General features: G+C 52.1%; 2 protein-coding genes across 5 annotated transcripts in view; one reads left to right on the top strand and one right to left on the bottom strand.

Annotated features, from left to right (window-relative positions):
• The window catches only part of NR3C1 (nuclear receptor subfamily 3 group C member 1), a 55,321-nt gene extending 51,087 nt beyond the window's left edge, over nt 1–4,234 (top strand). For both annotated transcript variants that reach the window (XM_085236857.1, XM_085236858.1), the window contains one exon: nt 245–4,234. In XM_085236857.1, coding sequence (XP_085092983.1) covers nt 245–397 — 153 coding nt within the window. In that variant the 3' untranslated portion in view covers nt 398–4,234. The remainder of the gene's footprint in view (nt 1–244) is intronic.
• Nucleotides 4,235–9,711: 5,477 nt separating this feature from the next.
• The window catches only part of ARHGAP26 (Rho GTPase activating protein 26), a 99,504-nt gene continuing 90,083 nt past the window's right edge, over nt 9,712–19,132 (bottom strand). For 2 of the 3 annotated variants that reach the window (XM_085236859.1, XM_085236861.1), the window contains 3 exons: nt 14,263–14,373; nt 12,588–12,679; nt 9,712–10,849 (listed from right to left, as the gene is read on the bottom strand). In XM_085236859.1, the coding sequence (XP_085092985.1) occupies nt 10,761–10,849; nt 12,588–12,679; nt 14,263–14,373 (292 nt within the window). In that variant the 3' untranslated portion in view covers nt 9,712–10,760. Of the gene's footprint in view, nt 10,850–12,587; nt 12,680–14,262; nt 14,374–16,279; nt 18,065–19,132 lie in introns of those variants that run through there. The other variant, XM_085236862.1, reaches the window with a different exon arrangement.

Here is a 19,132-nt window from a genome sequence, read left to right as displayed (position 1 = left end):
TTAGATTATCCGTGTTTCTGTTGTTTATACGCTTAGGTTAGGGCTGATACAACGTGCCTTCAGTATCTGTGGAGAGCTGGCACGATCTCCTGGCTGGGTTTGTGTGAGGATGGCGTGGACGGGACTGAGGGTGAGGCTGAGCTGAGGCGGCCGCTGGCAGAGCACGGCTCGGCAGGGAGGGCTGGGGAAGCGGTGCTGCTGTGAGCAGTGGTGTGAAGGTCACTCTCTGCTTTGTCCCCTGTAGGTGGTTGAAAATCTTCTGAGCTTTTGCTTCCAGACGTTTTTGGATAAATCCATGAGTATTGAGTTCCCAGAAATGTTGGCAGAAATCATCAGCAACCAGATACCAAAATACTCAAATGGAAATATAAAGAAGCTCTTATTTCATCAGAAGTGACTGCCTTAATACAAAAGGGTTGCCTTAAGAAAACGTCAAATGATAGCTTTTTTCTTTTTTTCTTTTTTTTCTTTTTTTTTCTTTTTTTTTTTTTTTTGTAAAGACAGAACCTACCAGACTTGTTAATTTTGTCCTTGCAGCGGTGTTTCTTTTGTAATTATGCACTACATGTGGTTTACAGAGGGCCAAGATTTAGGCTATAGAAGCAGCGGATTTCTCACATTTAATACGTAACTGGGGAGAAAGGAAAGAAGAATAAATTTTGCTTGCCAGAAGTTGTACTTCTCCCCCTGTGCAACATCAATGGATGCATCAAAACCACCGGTGACAAGATCTGAGGCTGTGTTACAAACATTCTGCTAATTAATTTCTGCAGTTGGCTGGAAACAATTTTATTTTTTAGTAATGCGTTTTGGATTTTCTTTTTTTTTCTTTTTTTTTTTTTTTTTTAAAGTTAAGGTAGCATTTTGGTTTATGCATGTAACCTGAAGAAAGTTTACAAGTGTATATCAGAAAAGGGAAGTTGTGCCTTTTATAGCTATTACTGTCTGGTTTTAGCAATTTCCTTTCACTTTATATACCGTGAACGAGGCTTGTTCATTTTTTCTTACATAATTTTTTTGTAATACTTCAAGATGCCTATTGTACAGCTGGTTTTTTAAGGCGGGGCAGCTCGTAGCTTTCCTAAATGACCTCTAGATGTTAATCCTTGAGTATATCCGTGTGAAAATGGGTTGGGTTTTCTAACCTGATAGCTTTCAACTGTCGAGGTGACCATAAAATTTGGCATTTTTTAAGGGCCAGGGTGGGTGGGAGAACACTCTCAAATCTAATTTCAGTAGATGTGAATGAAACAAATACTTTTGGTATAATGTACAAAAGCGTTGGATATGCAGATTCATAGAGAATTAACACAGTCCTAACTGGATGTAAACGAGCAGGTTATTTTATATATTATAAAAAAAAAGCCTGATTTTTGCATATAATGCAACAGCCATAACTACGAGAGTCACGGGCTGCGTTGATGCCAAGAAGATCAGTCCTGACTGCCCATCAGGAAACCTTCAGGAAAATATGCATAGCTTAAGAAAAGTTTACTTCTGTGCGGAGAAACTCGCGTTTTCTGTACACCGAAACCGATCGTCGTGCAGGTGTCTGCGGGAGGACGTCCTCGCGTGCCGGGCGGCCGCGTCCCCGCGCTCCGCTTCCGTTCCGGGAGCGCAGTCCCGGGAGATGCTGGCTCCGCACCTCCGCGCGTCCGACCCCCAACCGCGCGGCGCCGCCGCCTCTCGCCTCTGCTTCGCCCTTGTCCTCGGGAGCAGGAGAGCTCCGCTGCCGGCTTCGTGGTCCTGCAGGTGTACGTCCGCCCTCGTCTTTGTACGGCTGCGTCCCTTCCTGTCGAGTGACTAGCGTGCCATAAATCTGCCATAGGTCTCGTGAATCTCTCCTCGTTGCCATGGGTAGCTGTATTTTAAAACGTTTAGAAGCTGTAGTAGCCTTTTCTACCTGCACCTTAACGATTTTCTGTATCTCGAAATTGAAATATTTACCAAGCCACTCTAAAATTTGATTTGTACTGAAAGTGGCCCGATTATTTGTGTAATAGCGACGAGAAAAATCACCTGGGAAGATACAAAACCTAATATATTTTTGTATTTAGTTATAGTTTCCAGTCTGTATAATCGGTATATTCGCTGATCTGAGAAAAGAAGGGAAGGGCTACTGCAGCTTTAAAAGCAATTTATTAATGACTGTAAAATAGCTTGTATAGTGTATAATAAGGATGATTTTTAGATGACAGATTGCTTTATCATGATACATGTAATTATATTTTTTGTAGGGGTCACGGATGTGCTGAATGGTAACCCGTGCCAGCCGTGCTTTGTCTGGAGGCAGTGCTGAAGGCACTGACATTCAGCATCCAAAGAAGTACTCTGTTAGAAAGAAAAAACAAAAAACAAACCTGTGTTCAGTGGCTGTTTCTAAGGTTGAATTTGCATTTCTCCAATCACTGTGTCAAAGCGCAAGTCGGACCTTGGACGGAACGCTCCCCTCCGTGCCTCCGCCTGAGCGGACGGGTTCCCTTCGTAGACAGCCGCGCGTGCCGCAGCGAGAGCAGCTGGAAACATTGGGCAATAATATGCATACAGGTACCAGCAATATGTAAATACAGAGCGTAGGTTGTTCACAACACACCAGTACCTTTCTGCCGTTCAGCAGAAGCTCGTTTCCGAGCGAGATAGGAAACTAAATTTTCATCCTTTCTTAAATCTTTTTGAATGTTATACCTGTTAAAGAAAAAGATACTATATTCAGTATTTTGGAGTAAAATATCATCTTTAATAAAAAAAGAAATAATTGTTCTCTTCTCTTTGAATGATCTGTACAAAACACGTACATTTTATGGCAATTCTGGTGCCCTTCAGCACTTGGGGACGGCTCTGGGCCCCTCAGCCCGTGGGATGCAGCTGCGGTGCGGCGCTGTGGGAGAGCTGTGCTGGAGATCCACCGTGGCAGCTCCGTGTGCAGGCGGTGCGTGCAGCCCTCCTGCAGAGTTGGTGTGCACAGACACTACTTCTGCTCTCTTTCGGTCTGTTTTTTTGCCTTCGCTTTTTTTCTTTCTTCTTCTTTTTCCGTTTTATTTCCCCCCTCTCCCCCCAGCAGAGAATTAACTACAGTGAATGTGAACAAATTGGTGTCGTCGCGAGAGAGGCGGTAACGGAGGAGAGGGGAGGAGAGGAGAGGCTGCTGCCCCTCTGCTCCGTGCCTGTAGGTTCCTTTTGGTTCACGAGCGTAGGGAAAGAAGGCAGCTGTGGAGTTCGGAGGTGGCGTCCGTGCTGTACGCGCTGTTGAGTTTGAAGCGTCACGGTTACAAACGCGTGGTGTTCAGTGAGCGGTGAGGAGTACGTGTCGTGTGTGTCATGGTCCTTGTAGCACTGGGCAGTATCTGCACTCTGGGTAAAGCAGGGAGAATGGCGACTTGTGTCCCTTCAGTGCCTTATCACAGTGCGTGCGGCAGCGCGGGGCGTCGCGCTCGGGGCTGCGCGGGGCGACAGGAGCGGCCTTAAGGAGGGCAGCGGGGATGCGCCGGGGGCCGGTGCCGTTTTGGGCTTCAAAATGACCTTGCCCTTTTTGCTATGACAGGTCAGGAATAGGGGGAAGTGCCTGGGTGAGGGTCAGCCCGGTCCCGCTCCGTAGCGCCGGGCGGGGGCTGCGGCCGCGGCTTTGGGGAGCGCTGTCGGTGCCCGGCCCCGCACCGCGCAGAGCCTGCGGCTGCTTTCGGTGTCACATAGGAACCAAACGCCGGGGGAAGGAGTGGAGCCGCTCCCGATGGTGGGAGGCGTGGGTGCTGGGGAGGCCGAGTGTGAAACACCCCCACCTCCACTAACCGCGGAACAGCGTGCGTCGGCCGTGTGTCAGTACTCTATTTTGTATATTAAAAGAAAGATATATAACGGGGACAAATCCTATATCGTACCGGTGTATGGCATTATTAAAAAAAAAAAAAAATCATTATTTTTATCACAGTAATTTTAAACAGCATTAAAAAAAAAAAATTAAACCAGTGACTCCTGTTTAAAAATGAAAGTTGTAGTTTTTTATTCATGCTGAATAATTCTGTAGTAACAAGTCTGTAGTTTTCACCGACTCAGTGAAATGTTGGACTGTAAAAGCTTGTGTGGAATTGTTGAGCATTTATTTTTTTCATTTAAATTTGCTGTTCTGGTAATACAAAGCCACACATCTGTACAGAAGTTGCAGTAAATGTGAGCCATTTACAGCAATGCCGAGTAATGGACAGAAACCATACAATAAAATTCTGCTTTTTTCATTAAATGGCTCCAAAATGCTTCTGTGGAGTTGTCGCCGTGTTCCTGCAGAGCGGCGGCTGGGTGGGTTCCCTCACGTTGTCACCGTGCACCTCACACGCACACAGTATTTATAGGAAAGCTAATTGCTGCTGCAGTTAAGTTCCTGATTTACGCTAATTGCGTTCGGAAGAGCGTTTTAATTGGAAATCATGACTTGCATTTTCCAGTCCTCGCCACTGAGGTTCTAACTCCCATTTTCGGGTTGGGAGCCCCAGTCAAAGCAGTCTGTGCCCCATGTTGGCTGTGGGTGTGGGGCTGTGTCACCGCTGCTGCAGCTGTCAGTGCAGCACGTCGTCCCGCCGTCGCTCGGCGGAGCTGCGGGTGTGCTGCTCTCAGCACTGCCCCTCCTTTGCCCCATTGAAGCAGTGTAAGATCAGCCGTGTAATAAAATCGGCTTTAATTGCAGCATGAAATGCCAACTTCCCAGCAGGGTACGGTCGATGGGGATTGTTTGCCATCAGAACAAAGAGTTACATAAATTTCGCTTTGGTTCTTTCCGTGCTTCACGTCTGTAGGCCGGGGTTGGAGGCAACACGAGAGCGGGATTGACGGCAACGGCATTAATTTGTGTGACGGTGGTGAAAAGACCCCTTAAGGGACACATCGGAGCCTAGATGAAAGAACTGCCTTCTGCACGCAGCACTGCGCTGCGGCCTGCACTGCGCTGCCTGCAGAGCGCGGCGCTCACCGAAGGTCCCCGAGTGCCACCGTCGTCCCCACTGTCGCACTGCGCTGCTCAGCTCCTCACCCAGAGGTGTCAGGATGGCTCCCAGCAGCGTGGGGCCGGGCGCTGTGCCACACTCATTGGGCATCCATCTCCATCTTCCAGGAAACCCAAATGGAACCCAGCGTGAGCCTGAAATCTGTGATGGCCTTGCTTTGTTTTGTACACGCTATCCCCATAAAACGACAGAATTTGAGAGCGGTTTGGAAAAGATGCCATTAAATGCTGTTTTTATAGCGCTGGCATTTGGGTGTCCCAGCCCTCAGCCCCTGGGGTATCGCCACCACTGGGCAGCGGCTCCTCCAGAACACATCTCAGAGTGAACCCAGGAGTGAGTGGGGACGTCCAGGAGCACAGCCACCCGGCTCACCACGGCTGCAGGAGTGGGAACCCCAGCACAAGGAAGGAGATGCTCAGACCTCCAGGACCGGGTAGAGGAAGGAGCTTGCTGTCAGCAGAACCCGCGGAGGTCCATTCTCCTTCCGCTGCGCCGTCGGCTGTGGCACAGCTCCACATCGTAATTAAGGATATTCCCTGAGGGCACCGCAGGGAGCTTTAAGTTTAAAAAATAACAAGTAAGTGGAACCCTTCTAATTATAGGCTCTGTTGGTTCAAGATTAAACCGCATGAATAGGGCGAGGAGAAACTGCTGATGCGGCATTTAACGCGGCCGCTAATTGCATCGCTAATGTGACGGGATGGGGCGATGCTTCCTGCGGGAGGGGCTTGGCTCTGCAGAAGTGCCCACTGTGCCCGGGTGAGGCGGAGGAGGGGAGGCTGAGCTGCCACGGCCCAGAGACAGATCCCGACCCCTGGGGCACCACGGGGCTGAGCTGAGCGCACTGCAGTGGCACAGCTCCGGCCACACGGGCCCTTATGTGACTGTAGAGTACAGAGGTGTATATGCACTTACACATCCACACGCTGTAAGTACTGCTGTTCAGAGACACGTTTGTATTAATACATGACCAGAGGAGCACATGCGTGCTCCTAAGCCCCACGCAGCGCTCCTGCGGCCACACACCTGCACAGCCCATCCCTCCACCAACACACAGTGGAGGTGAACCAGGAGCTGCAGGGTGTGCTGAGGGGCTCGGGAGCTCTGCAAGGATCGTATTTGTCCAAGAAGCCATAAGAATATTATCTGCCAAAACAATACACAGTTTGACCAGTATTTTTCCCTTGCCAGAAGTACAATGGTTTTGCCACTTATCCTTTACATGGCCTAATTCGTGCTGCTCTACAAACACTGCTTTTCCCATCCTGAGGCCATCCCTTGCTCTTTGTGCAGCCATGGCAGGGAGAAAGTGCACTCTGTGGGCAGACTGCAGAGCCCTCCATGAGCCCTCCATGTGTGCTCAGAGCACTGCGAAGGGCTGAGCCCTCCCGGCTGCCCCTGGTGCCACACAGCTCTTCCCTCTTCCTGAGTGCGTCACTGAGTTTTAGAGCCCAGGTGCTATTTTCTGGGCATCTTTGTCTGAGGTTTGGGAGCAGAACTGCCTTCATTAGCAGAGGGAGCATTCATAATGGGTGATAGCAGGCGCTGCCTGGTGAGCTGCCAGCAGCTGTGCTGTATTACCACTGCTCTGTGGCATGGCTGGGGGTCCCAGCTCCTCACACACAGAAGAGAGCTGAAACACCTGTTTTTAGGGAAAAAAAAAAAACATTTCTAACTTAAAAAATCAAATTGGCCCAAATGTACCAAGTATAATTGCTTTGAGGTTTCTGGTTCATTAGAATAATTAAAATACTGTTCAGTTTCTAAGCAGAATCTGTCCCTTCAGCACAGGTGACACTCCTCTGTTAATTTGCCTTAAACCAACCCAGCTCAGGGGTTACAACACCACAGGTGTGCACAGCTCTGCCATCAACCCCCCCCCCGCCCCCTCCTCAGCACTGACATCGCAGCTGAGGAAGTGCTCAGCTGTGCCATGGGAGAGGGGAACTGCGGGGAGCCATCACCATCCCAACAGCACACAGAGCTGTTTCTGAGTGCTGCTACTGCTTTCCTTGCTCTGCTGCCGTCCGCTGCTCCAATGTGAGCGCAAGGATGAGGTGCCGCTGGGAAAGAAGAATGAATGGTAGGAAAAGCAAATCCCATCCATGCAGGAGGTGCCTCTGGGCTGCCCTGTGATGCTACGGGGTGAGCAGAATGGGCTGGAAATGCAGCACTGCTGCCCAACGCCCTCCCACAGTGGAAAGCAGCTCCCGTGCAGGCAGGGAAATCGGGTTCCCGATCCTGAGCAGGAGCCCAGCTCTGCGCTCTGTGTTTCTGTGTCCTGCAGCCCGGACACATTCGCAGACACACCGCATGCACAACCCATTCCAGGCAGCCCCGTCAGGGGATATTTCTGGTCTGTGGATTTTATTACTGAGTGCTATTCCAGGCCTGCTGTCATTTACTGCGAGCTGCTCCGCAGAGCATCAGAATCACAAGATTTGTGCTATTTCAATCATTTCTTTGGAGCAGCACGGGCACTGAGACAAGAAGCTGGGCTGGGCGAGCTTCCAGAGCCAGGCAGTTTGGAGCTCAGGGGCAGAAGGCCATGGCTGTCACTTCTGGGATGCTGGACACAGAGACCCTCTGCACTGCCCTGTGGCAAAGAACAGTGCTGGTTTTCCAGCTCTGTACAGGGGCTGTCTAATGTGCTGCTCCCAACGGGCTTTGATGGAGCACGCTCTGCCTTGGGTCATCCAACAGTGAAATGGGGATTGCACGAAGCACTGTGTGTTACTGCCCTGTGTCCGTGAGCCCTCAGCTCCTGCAGCCGCCTCCTGCAGTGCTGTGCCTTCCTGCTGAGCTCCCAGTGCTCTGCCCCTTCTGCTGTGAGCTCCGGGGCCTTAGGCTGAGCCTACAGCCCATGAGGGCAGTGGGAAAACCTGCAGGGCTGAAACTGCCCAGAGGCACCAAACCCATGCAGCCCCACAGGGTCCCACTCTGTCCCACTACTGCCCGCAGCCGTGCTGTGCCACGGGGGAGCAGAACAAAGGGCAGTGGCAACGCTCATGCTGAGAGGTGACCGCCACCCCAGTGAGACAAAGGGAAGGTCCAGGGAGGGCCGGGACTTGCACAGGTACTCCTCGAGCTGCTTGGGTTTGTGCTGTGAGAGCTCTCAGATACATCAGAGGAACTCCTCTGTGTCAGCAGAGCATCAGCTGGCTGCAGCAGGAGCCCCTAACGAGCATCTCCATCCCAGCATCACTTACAGCCAGCCTCTTCCAGGCTGTCGGCAGAAGTGAAACTAAAATCAGAGCCATCATTCTTCTAAGAAAAATTCCAGTGCTACAAATACAATTTACAGAATGAAGTGGCAGGCAGTGCCTGAAATAAATATAACAAAACTTCTCCGTCAGCATTAGAGCTCAGCCCTTTCCCGCAGCAGAGGCATTTCTCTCACCCTTCAGTGCAGGAAGACACACAGCAGTGTGAGTTACAGCCCTGCGGCGCTATGATGTCCTGCAGCACGGCCACGGCTGCTCAGCACAGCTGCTCCATGCAGCAGCACACAGCCCTGAAGACAGCACCATGCAGCCTTGCAGCACCCCACAGCCTCACAGCACACCATGGGACCAGCGGAGCTGCCTGCAGCTGGCACTGAGCACGCAGCCCCCACCTCCCCACGTGTGCCACAGCACCGAGCAGAGCACCGTGAGCTGCTGTAATTAGCTGTAATGGTCTGGGCTGCAATTCAGGCCCCCGAGCTCAGCAGAAGTCATCTCGAGACAAGACAATTACCAGGAGGATGTTTTGTCTGACTGCTGAGACAGATGGGAATCTGAAAAATTCATGGCCAGGGCCTGAAATTGTTGCTCTCCCCGAGTAACGGCGGCTCGAAATACCCACACCAGCCAGCCCACCCCCAAGCAGCACAGGGCTGCAGCACAGCGCGGGCAGAGCCGGCTGCTCCCAGAGCAGAGGAGGAGCTGCGTTATTGCTGCAGAACCCCACAGGTCAAGTGACAAAGTGACAACCCCATCCCCACTGCAGCAGCCCCTGGCAGTGCCTGGAGCATCCTCAGTGCGTGCCACTCCTGCAGGTCTACCCGACACCTCAGAAAATCACATGAATTAGCAGAAGAGGCTTTCTCAGTGATGCGCACATCTAAAAATTAAGAGCTGCAGTTGCTGGGTGTGTTTTTTAGATCAGCAGCTTTGCTCCTTCCCAGAGGCTTCAGCCAGCCTGGCTTTTTCCTTTGACCTAACTGTTCCCTTACTCTGTTTCACAGCCTCACACCATTTAACCCCATCTGGGGCACAGATGTGCTCACTCCGTCCTTGCCCACGCTTGGGGTCGGGGGGGCACCGCTGCCCCTGCCTGGATGGGCAGGGATGGGAAGGGATGGAATGAGAATGGGGAAGGGAGAAGCAGTGTCAAGGGAAGCAGAGCCACTGCCCTCGGGTCTGGCAGGGAAGGCAGCACCACCACAGCCCTGGAAAGTACTTAAAAAAAAGCCTGACTTTTCCTCGTCTTTCTTTTTTTTCTGAAGACAAAAGTCCAGGAAGTTTAATTACTGTGAATGAACTTTAAAGAGGTCTGAAATTTCAGCTTCCCCTATTTCTCAGTGACACAGGGAAGCAAACAGAGAGGCCAAGGCCCAGGGCTGTCTGTGGATGTCAGTGTGTTTGCACCATCTTTTTCCATCACCGGTTTCAAATGTCCTTCGCTCCTCTCCTTACAGCTCTTCTAAAAATATCAAATAATATAGATCTTTCCCTCATTATATTTTAAGATTCTCTATTTATACATTAATTCTTTCAAAAATAAAAAGTGACACATACAGCAATCCAGTCACTCAGAGGCTTTAAAATTATTACAAAAGGACAAAAAGACCCCATCCCACCACGCGTGCGCAGGTCTCTGCCCACGGGCTGGGTTTTCCTTCACCATTTTCCGTCACAAAGTAGAACCATCCCCAGCTCCCGGCGGGTGCCCGCAGGTCCAGCTCTGCAGGGCCCCTCTCCCACCTCCTCCTGCAAATGGACCCAAAGGTGAGAGGTGCAGCAGGGACACGCGTGTCCTTCCCGAGGCGGGCACAGAGCTGCAGTTTGCTGTCCGGAGGCTGCAGGCCAGCTCCCCCAGCCAGGAGCATCCCATGGGCAACGTCCTTTACCTCACACAGGCAGCACCGTGCAGGTCGGCACGGCAGATGAGGGACAGCAGCGGTGGCAGCAGCACAGGAGCGGGCTGTGCCCTGCAGCGGGGAGCGGAGACACGGAGCAGCCAAAGGGAGCGGGATTTGTCGGAGCCGCGTCTCGCCCTGCAGGAAGGAAACGCCGGCTGCACACATTGCAGATGTTTGCCTTGTGTAAACTTAGACCTAAAAACAAAAGAAAACAGTCAAAGGGGTTGGTCCGGGGTGGCCGCCCGCCCTCGCCAGCCAGGCAGGGTGCAGGGGGGCTCAGTGCCGCACTGCTGCAGAGCGGGGGGCTGAGGGCTTCTTGCTGCTGAGGCTTCTCCTGCGCTGGGCAGAGCGTAGGTCGGGCTCTGGGCCTGCGGCTGACGATGCTCCTTGCAGCTCACGAGCACTGCAGCAATGGGGACAGCGGTGCTGGCTCAGGGCAGTCTGCAGACGTTCCCCCAGAGTTGCAGGCTGCTGCTTCGCCGCTGTCCTGGTGGCGGTGGGGGCTCCGGGCTGGGGACGCAGCACTGCGCACGGAGCAGCACCCACACCGTTGGCCATGGGGAGCCTTCGCCCCGCAGCGCAGACAGGGCCAAGCGGTGCCATGGATACCATGTAACGCTCAGCAGTCCCGCTCACGTGCCCAGCTATAGGAACTCCACGTAGTTCTCAGGGATGAGCCCGGTCTTCCCGTTGAGCGTCCCTTCCAGCCAGCCGGGCTCCTGCGATGGGTGCACTGGAGGAGAGAAGGAAGAGAAGTGCGTTTCCATGGGGCTCACCATGTCCTCCAGCCCTGGGCCAAACCCTGCTGAAGCTCAGCTGAGCGTGGCCCACTCCCATGGCCTGAGACGCCCCAGACCTGCGGTGGTGATTCCATGTCCACGTCCTGCTTTCTGCCCCACAGAGCACTCGGGTTCGTCCACACCTGTCCTGCTACACTCAGCCTCACTCAGTGCAGAACAGTAATTTTCTACTGACAGATCACAACTGACACAGACCAGCAGGAAAGATGGAACTGCTCTAAGTCCAAACACCTCTGTGCTTTGGAAAGGCCCAGTCTGCACCAGTTCGGCAGAGCCCATCGCTGCTGGAGATGCCGTTGAGGGTGACTGATTACAAATAAACACCTCCACCTTACATTTGCTGACATTGAGTTTACAGAACCCCTTCACCATAAGACATTTCTAGGGTGCTCTTTCCAACTCACTTCCCCCAGCCAGCCTGGCTGCTCAGTGACTGGGACACACTGTGGACTTTTTCCCTTGAATAATCCACCGATTTTTATCTAGCAAACACAATGCATTTACTTCCAACTTGCTCCCCTGCAGGCTGCTCAGATTCCCATGGGCTCTCAGAGGGGAGACTGCATTTATTTGTAGGATATTTGTGGTGCAGCTTATGAAAAGCATTTCTTTAATTCACCTGTATTAATTCTCTTCCCCTCTCTGCTATGTTCTCATACAGCAGGACAGGGCTGTGTGCGTGGGAGCAGCTTCTCAAATGACAGTGCTTAGCACATAAAAGCCAAGAGCCACTTGGAAAACAGTAAAAAGTCTTTTCTTTATACTGGGATTATATCTAAAACAGAACTGCCTAATTCCATAGGGCACAGCCTCCTTCCCCCGATGCAGGAAACAGAGTCTATGTTCATTAACATGGCCTCCAAAAAGCGCAACTGATCAGGGGCCACCTCTTCCAGCACTCAGTGTGCAGAGGGAAAAGGCCCTCATCACTTCTCCATCTCCTGCACCAAACAGTACGGCAGCTGCAGGGGGAACTGCTGTGCCAGTACTTGGAAGCTCACCTCTCCCATCCCCAGAGCAATCAAAGAACAGTTCTTTGCTGAATGGTGGTGTCTGCCAACCGCCCACTGGTTTTTGTCTTGGATTTACATGATGGGTCCGTGGGAGGGATGCAGTGCGGTCACAAAGCCTGCTTACTGCAGTGACAGCCCCAGCTCTGCTCGTGGCCTCTGACCCGCTCAGTCACGGCCGTGGAAAAGTCATTTCCATGCTACAACAGGACTGGATGTTGGGCTTTTTTCAGCATGGATATAAAACATAAGGCAAGACACATCTGGGATTGAATGGCAGGTTCAAGCACTGCTGCTTTTTTCTTTCATGAGATTTCTAGTGATGGAAATGGGATAGTCATTAGGCGTAGGACTGAAAGGAAACCTGTGAATTTAGAATCCAACTCTTCCCTGGGTCACAGGAGGAAAACCAGTAATTTGCAAAATACAGTGCTAAAACAAACAATGGCCAACTGGCGTTCACTGCAGCTGTGTTCATGTTCCCACTGACACAGCCCCGCAGTTTCTCCCATGTACGTGAAACGAGAGATGCTGTCAGAGAACAGGAGCCCCTGGCTGTCAGGCCGGGCTGTGCCAATCTGCTCGAGGGGGTCACGCTGTGGAATGGGGCAGCGAGCTCCAGTCCCCAGGACCCAGCCCAGCCATGCCAGCATTCACTCACCATTGTCAAACACAGTGCCTGCAGTGAAGGAGAGCTCCGAGTCGTGTTCTGCTTTGCAGGCGTACAAAGCTCGGGCTTTCCGCAGTGGTGAGCTGCAAGGAGAAAGCACTGATTGGCATAAAAATTAGCACCTGGGGAAGGGTGTCTCAAACCTGAAAAACAGCTCGGTAAATCCATGAGGGATTTGCTGCACTTCTTTAAAGGCTGTACCTGAGGACAAAAAAGATTTAGCAACCATCAGGTTTTATTGGGAAGAGTCAGTGTGCCCACACTGTGCCCGGCAGTGAGTTGGAGCTGAAAGGGATGGAAACGGAGGTGAATTTCTGGGAGCAGATGGAGGAGCCCAGCAGCACACTGCACTACCTGGAGCTGCCCACCCCCCCATCCCAGTGCCCGTAGTGGCAGCAGACACAGCGCAGTGCCTCCCCAACCCCGCAGCCATGGCACAGTGCTGTGAGTGCCCCAGGACGGCCAGCACCACCCCCGGGCATCGGCATTCCCTCTGGGGGCTCGAGGGGCTTTTCCCAAGGACCTGAAGTGATTCTGAATATATGCGCTCACCTCACAGCAAAAGCGGTTGCACACTCACATAGAAACCACAAACCAGGAAAGCTGTGAATGGTTTTGGTTTTGCTGTCAGCGCAGCCACGGGGCTGAGATTTTTCCTATCTGAATTCCAGCTGTATGACATGAGCAGCAGCAAAACGCTTTACAGCACAGCACAGGCAAAGCCCTCCGCTCAGCAGAGGGTCCGTGGCCACCTGGAGGCCTCTCATCTCACACAGTCGGGCAGAGGACATTTTCTGGCTTACAACCTTTAGTCATTCACATTTCTCTTCCCAAAACTCCCCTCAGCTCTGTAGCCCCAGTGCAGCCTCCATGCAGTGCAGAGACCTGGAGACTGGTGACAGTCACTGTGTGATTACTGCCTCCAAGCATGGCACAACGCCAGCCAAGCACTCACAGGAGCTTCACCCAAGTGCCCCGGTGCAGATTTGAGGATAATGAGCCCTGAGGAGGGCTGCTCAGATGGTACTACACCACTGTCAGCCTTCGCATGTGTGTACTGGGACACAAACAATCCTACCAACAGGCAGCATGCACCGCTGTAGGAGGGGGAATGCTCAGGCTGTGCCTGCAAAGAGTAGACAGGTCTGGCACGTCCCCACCACACCGTGCTGGGCCAGACCAACTTGCTCCAGTGATGCCCACACACCTAAGACATGGGCTATTGGCAGGCCAACATCTGTGCTGCACCATGCCCTTCACCCTCTTTACACTCCAGCTAAGAAATGGAAAACAGCCAGAAAATGCAGTATTACTCCTGGTAGCAGCTGGGGTAGCACTGCGTTGCTTACCTGTTGTAGAGGTGAGTGCAGCAAGCTCCAGGGAGAGGAAATGGCTGAAAACCCAAAGAACTCAGCACCAGTGGGACCTGCCTGCCTCGGCCTGAGCCCCAGGGCTGCACATGGGGGACCAGAGGTGCACAGGGGGTACCCATGGCTCTGCTGGGACAGGAGACGTCTGAAAGCTCCTCTCTTGCTGAATGCAGATAGCTGCACTGGGGGTTTTGAGCAGGATGCAAAGGGGGAAGGGAAGTGAAGTGGGGCAAGCCAAGTAAATTAAACAGAAAATAGGGAAAGCAACAGAAAGCCAAGCAAATTGTGCAACAGACCTGATGGGGGATGAGTCGCTGGACGTAGAGGAGGTGGGCATAGGACTTGATGGCGCAGAGAACATGGGCCAGGACGGTGAGAGGGGTGACGTTGGGCTTGGATTCTGAGGGCTGCAAGACATAACCAGATACCTTATCAACGTGCAACCACAGAAACAAACAGCAACCGAGAGACAGGCAGACGACATCCGACGATAGCTGGTGCCTTGGGAATAGGCCGAGCATGAGACACAGCCACGAAATGAAGTGCCAAGACCTTGGGAAACATTTCAAGGCCAGATCTGCATTCTTCCAGACAACAAGAGCTGGATTTTCCAGTTAACCCCTGCTCCATCGCCCTGCTCCCGGCACCCCATGGGCAGAGCTGTCAGGCTGCACGCTGCTGCTCCAGCACCTTACCTGCCGTGCCGTGGCTCACCCAGAGAACTGGCTGCATTGCTGCACAGGGATGGTTTCTACGAGCATCTCCTCCTGCTGCCACGAGGCTGTTCCCTGGGCCTTGCTGTGCAGTGCCTGAGTGTCGCTGCCTGTCTGCACATCCCAGTGGGTCCTGGCCGTGGAAGCCCAGGGGCTGACACAGCACCAAGGGCTGCACAGCTCCAGCCCACCCCAGGTTGTGCGGGTCTCAGCCCCAAGGGTGCCCTCACCACCACCAGAACTGAGGTGAGCAATGCTGAGGTGCAGGGAACCTCTTTTCTCCCACCAGGAACAGGAGTGAAGCAGCAGCAGGGTTTGTGCCCTGCCCACGCTCCAGCACTTCTGCAGCGCTCATTAAATCACAGTGCTGTAAAGGTTTAATTGATTTTTTTCATATTTTACAGTGAGAAACACTCTTCCCCTCACCCACGCTGCTCTTAACTATCAGCTCATTTCCTCACTTTTCCTGTAAGTGACTGCTGTCATCTCAAGTCAAACTGAGTCACTGAACTAGGAAACGCATTCAGAAGTGAGAAGTGTTTCCTGCAAACCTGTTACACTGAGGTCGTTCTCCGGTTCTCTGAAAAGCAATTACTGCAGTAAAACACCATTTTGTGTCTGTTTCGTCTTCTGCCATCTCTAGGATCATCAACTCATCTGTATTCTCTAATTCAGCCTGAATGCTCTGTCCCTGGTAAAACACCAGAAAATCCTCTCAGCACTGAAAAGTCCCCACAAAAAAAACCCCCAAGGTTTTGTAAAAGCATTGTGATTTCTGCTTTCTCCCTCCGAGAGGATGGCCCCTCTGTGTCACAGAGATGTACCCAGCAGCCCATGCCCACAGGTGTTCCCCAGCCTCTACCAGCAGATGAACTCAGTAAAAATGAGTGATGGGTTCACCTATAACTGATGTGTCACTGAGAGATCACAGATCACAACAGCAGTCAGTGCTCCAGCACCCGGCTGCTGCTTCTGGTGTCCAGCACTGCACATTTCATCACGTTAACACAGAAGAGTGTACAACAAACGCTCTGTGCTGTATTTCAAGCCTCAGCCTCTAACGTTTAAGAAAAACAACCAACCATCCCCAAAACCCAGGAGGGTCTCTGGGAAATATTTATGACTCATCTTGAATTGATGATCCTCGTGGGTCCCTTCCAGCTCCGGATATTCTACAATCCTATGAATTTTGCATGTGATTGCAATTCTCTTCCCTTCAGTTCAGCTCAGGACTGAAGCAGCACACCCGGCACGGCTCAGCCCACACTTTGTGCCACCCCACCAGCACCACGGCTCTGCCCTCTGCCCCTCAACCCTGGGTGCCCCCCGAGGTCAGAGCCCACAGGGGCTGCAGCACCGTGCCCCAGCACTCACAACAGAGAGGATAACACCGTGGATTTGGGCCAGTTTCAAGGGAGAAAGTGCCCATGCCATAAATACTGCCACCACAGCTGGCACCCAGAGGACACTAAAGAAGGTTAAGTTTTTAGCCTGAACTAACCTGAAGTTCATATCTGCTTAAGGCCGAGCTCCTGGCACCTCTCCTCCCCACAGAAGCTGTGTTGCTGAGTCCAACAGACATCATGATTTCCCCACGTGGTTATGGGCAATGCCTTTATTTCTGCAGAGCTTTACATGAGCATAGGGCTGAAATACAGCAGTGCAGCACAACTTTCACCAGGCGCTGTAAAACTGCAGACTATTAAGAGAAATCCTCCAAATGTTCACCTCCTAATTACCAATATTCAAAAGCAATCCTTCCACACTTTTCTACTGAAATCGCAAGAGGAGTATTTACCTGCATTAGCTGGTCCTTAACAAACCTGAGAGACGTTTGTACTTACCATAGCACAAATCTATTTCCAGCTTCAAACAGGAGGAGGTGCTACACAGAGCACCCAGAGATGCCCAGGCGCAGAGGTTAACCCTTAAAGCACCACTTCTCCCTGCTGCCTTTTCTTCCCACCTGGAGCAGTTGGCTGGAAGTGTGATGGTGTTCTACCTTCCCTTAACACAAGAACTTAGATAGCACATAGGGCACGTACATTTGTTTTGTTTTATCTGTGCACAAGCATGCTTCTGCCCTCTAATGGAGAGAGCACGTTAAATTCATGTGAAGACGTGGAGAATGTGTTCCTGTGGGTGGTGGCACCTAGAACCCCTTGTGCATGGTTGGGGCTGCACGAGGAGCTGTAGTTTGGAAACTGAAGCCTGCTGGATATCATACCTGTATGCAGTGCCTGCTGGCTGCACATGGCTGAGTTACAGCACATCTGGAGCACAGCTGGCAGCTGCCAGGGTGGGTTTTGCCTGGGGCTGCAGCTGTGCACCATCTCCCCACAGCTCCCCATTCGTGCAGGCTCCTCCATCCTGGTGATCCCACTGAGCTCCTCTCAGAGGTGCCAGCTATTTGCTCCACACAGGGCTTTCCCTTCACCTCCAGCCCCTGCTGCAGTGAGATTCCTCCCCACTGAACACCTGCAGGTGACTCAGTGGCCAAAAGACGGCCAAGCTGTGCCATGGCAGCAAACCCAGGGCGGTGTGCCTGCCCCAGAGCACAGCCAGCACTGACCCTGCCAGGACATCCAGCTATGAGGCACTGGGACGAGAAAGTCCCCTTCTTGAGATGGGATTGTTGTAAAAGAGTGTAGTGCTCGCAACCTGTAGGTCAGCTTCATCACTGCCACCCCAAGAGCTCAGCCTGCTGCACTGACTGTGGGGCACAAGAGAACTACTGTGATGCTGCCATAGAAAAGTCTTACAGCAAGAGCCTGGCTCTCCAGCCAGCCGTCAGCTAAGAAGCTATCCAAAATTTGGACTGGGGTTTTGGTATCTTTGGATTCTGAATGGCAAAGAAAACACTCTCCATGCCCACCAAAACAAGAGAGATACATTCATTAATAACAGCACGCAGGCCTGTGAGGATGAAGACCATCCTGCTTCAATCAGGTTACTCCCAGAAGAGATGAACGCGGTGCTGTGAGCAGTTCCCTCCAGAAGAACAGAAGGTTTTGCAGGGCCCTCTGGGGCTGCCCTGCTGAGCAGACGTTCTCTGAAGGCTCAGCTCCTTCCAGGGAAACCCCAGCGTTCAGTTCCAAAGCTCCCACTCAAGTGTCACCCCACTGAGCCATGCCATAGCATGGGCTAAGTCTGATCCCACTGGAGAAGTGAGTGCACTGATGAGAGCAATAAGGCCTCTGTATTTTGGAACATGTTTTGTTGGTTTTTTTTGTAAGATCCCATTTCCTTTCTCTTTCTCATGGGAATAGCAGCGGTGGTGATGGGCTTTTTGGAATTGCTGGCTGCTGCCTGTTGTCTGAAGAAAGCAAATGTCATCTGTTTTTTCTCTTCTTCTTACTCTGGAGGGCTTTGCAAGGGGCTCTTCCTGTTGGTGCAGAGTGGGAAACAAAACAGAAAAAAAAAAATCTAAGAACCAAAAATACCAGCAGCAGGAAACAAAGATGGGGTAAAACTCAGCGTCTTCAAAGCAGCTTTTCCCAAAGAGCAGCAGAGGGAACTCCGTCAGTCAGCAGCCCAGAACACAGCAGGGCTTCGCCTTTCTTCCCGGATCGCCCACAGCCCCGGGCAGCACTGGGATGGGATGGGATGGGGACAGAACCATCCAACCCTGTATTCTGGGAGCTGTGCTCCAAGCAGCCCTGCTGCCGTCCCCGTCCTTCCAGGCACTGTTCTACCTTCCTGCTGCTGGATCTAAAAGCCCTCCTCGCTCCTCCCCTCTCAGAACCCTTTTTCTCTGCTGTCTGCCTGCCCAGGCCACCCCTGGCATCTCCTGGCACAGCTGAGGCCCTCGCAGTGTGTGGGGCTGAGCAGTTCAGCGCAGCAGGGCTCTACACAGCTTTTGTCACTTTGTTCTTTTGGCTGAGAGTACACCAGTTCCACTTAAAAACATTTACAATTTGTTTATTTTTGTGGAACTCGGGGCTATTTCTGGCACAGAACATCCAGCATCCATGAATGGGCACCATCTACTGATGAGCTAAAGCTCTTTGATGAAATCACCTCAATAAACACCCTGTTTCCATCCTGGCGTTATCAATACCTGACTGCACTGAAACAAACCAAGAACCACCCACCCCTTTCCCTTCCCTTCCACTTCTCTAAAACAAAGCTGCTGAACATAAGGCTCTTCTCAAAGCCAAACAGAAAGAAATATATAGCACTGCTCAACGCCAGGGCTCTTAAACTTGCTAACAGCAGGCCAGGGTTGCAGCTCGCTGATGGATATGGCCCTGCTACAAGAAATGGGAGTCAGCCTTGGGCAGAGAAGCTGATGAAGTTCATGCAATGCTGCACATCTCAGCAACGCCCAGAGTGCAGGGCTGGATGGGGATGAGCAACCAGTCCTGGGCTCCAGCTGCACTGGTGTTAGTGATGGCACGAAGCACGATCCTATACATTACCAAGATCCCACAGGCTTCCAGCTTGGCAGCAT

Source organism: Meleagris gallopavo, chromosome 15 (genome assembly GCF_905368555.1).
Source record: "Meleagris gallopavo chromosome 15, MGAL_WU_HG_1.1, whole genome shotgun sequence".
Taxonomy (NCBI): Eukaryota; Metazoa; Chordata; class Aves; order Galliformes; family Phasianidae; genus Meleagris; species Meleagris gallopavo.
This window is presented reverse-complemented; position numbering and strand designations above follow the sequence as displayed.